The sequence below is a fragment of the Poecilia formosa genome, unplaced genomic scaffold, assembly GCF_000485575.1.
Source record: "Poecilia formosa unplaced genomic scaffold, Poecilia_formosa-5.1.2 Scaffold36, whole genome shotgun sequence".
Lineage (NCBI taxonomy): Eukaryota > Metazoa > Chordata > Actinopteri > Cyprinodontiformes > Poeciliidae > Poecilia > Poecilia formosa.
Window position 1 is genome coordinate 1273241 of NW_006799975.1, and position 1181 is coordinate 1274421.

General features: G+C 31.5%; 1 protein-coding gene across 1 annotated transcript in view; it reads left to right on the forward strand.

Moving 5' to 3' along the window:
• Positions 1–290: 290 nt before the first annotated feature.
• Positions 291–1181, forward strand: part of LOC103137013 (acidic amino acid decarboxylase GADL1-like) — a 10346-nt gene continuing 9455 nt past the window's right edge. Inside the window, exon 1 of the mRNA XM_007550522.2 lies at positions 291–474. Within this exon, the coding sequence (XP_007550584.2) occupies positions 342–474 (133 nt within the window). The 5' untranslated portion in view covers positions 291–341. The remainder of the gene's footprint in view (positions 475–1181) is intronic.

Genomic DNA, 1181 nt, shown 5'->3' on the forward strand with positions numbered 1-1181 from the left:
AGAGGTGTTTAGGGCTAATTAATGCTGATAGCGCCCATTTGGTTTCTGCACCTCCAGCAACCCAATTGTTTTTATCGCTGCTGTAATTATGTGCACATCTCTAAGCAGTTATGGTTCGATATGTCATGGATATATGTTACTACTCTCCAATCTCCTGATCTGATTGAAATGCAAATATATTTATTTGTATGCGAGTAAATTTTGTTTAAAAAAATCATTCTTGTGTGATAATTATAAATAGTATTAAATAAAACTGTAAATTCAGCTGTAATCAGAAAAAACAGTGGCATGGTGCAGCTTTCCTGGTGGTTTAGAGTTCAAATGGATCAGTGGGAAATTCCATGACATCAGGACAGTCCAACCTTCTGTCTGTATATATAGAGGCATCTTACTGTAAGTGTGTATTGAGCTGCAGGCAACAACAATTACAGTTGCATCAATCTGACGATCAAAGTATGGAGAGACACATGAACGGTGAGTTCTACAAAACACAACTTTGTTCATTGAATTGTTCTTTCTTTAATTTAATTCATTCATTTAATTGGTTTGCATAAAAGCTATGGAATAAAAAAGTACTATTTTTCTCAGAATTACGACTTTAATGCCAGATTAGTCAGAATTATTTTGGGGGGTCTAAATTCTGAGATTAAAGTAAGGAATTTTTATTTATTTTATTTTGGATAGGTCCTAATCCTGTGCCTCACAAAATAGTACCAAATAATGTCAACATATACTCATGTGTCTTCATAGTTAACAAACATTCACAAGCAAATAATAATTTCAGTTTTTTTGCAGTAAAAAACAGTGGAGGAATCCATCAAATGACTTTAAGAAGATGATTAAAAAATCTTTAAATCTTATTTTACAAGTCAGTAGTAAAATCATTACACTATTTGTTAGCACTTAAAAACTGGATCAAAGTATCAAACAGCTGATAACTTTTTTTGAATTGATGGAATCATATGGACTAATGACAATTTCATACACACACACACACACACACACATATATATGCACACTCATACAGAGGTTTAAATTCACCAGGTGCACAGTAAATATGAAATTAAATTAAAAGTTACATATTAAAGTTTTCTTTTCAAGTCAGATATTCTGATTCCCTGACCTTCTAAATTGTTGTGACTCAAATTTATTTAATAAAGAATCACTTGTGATTCTTTATT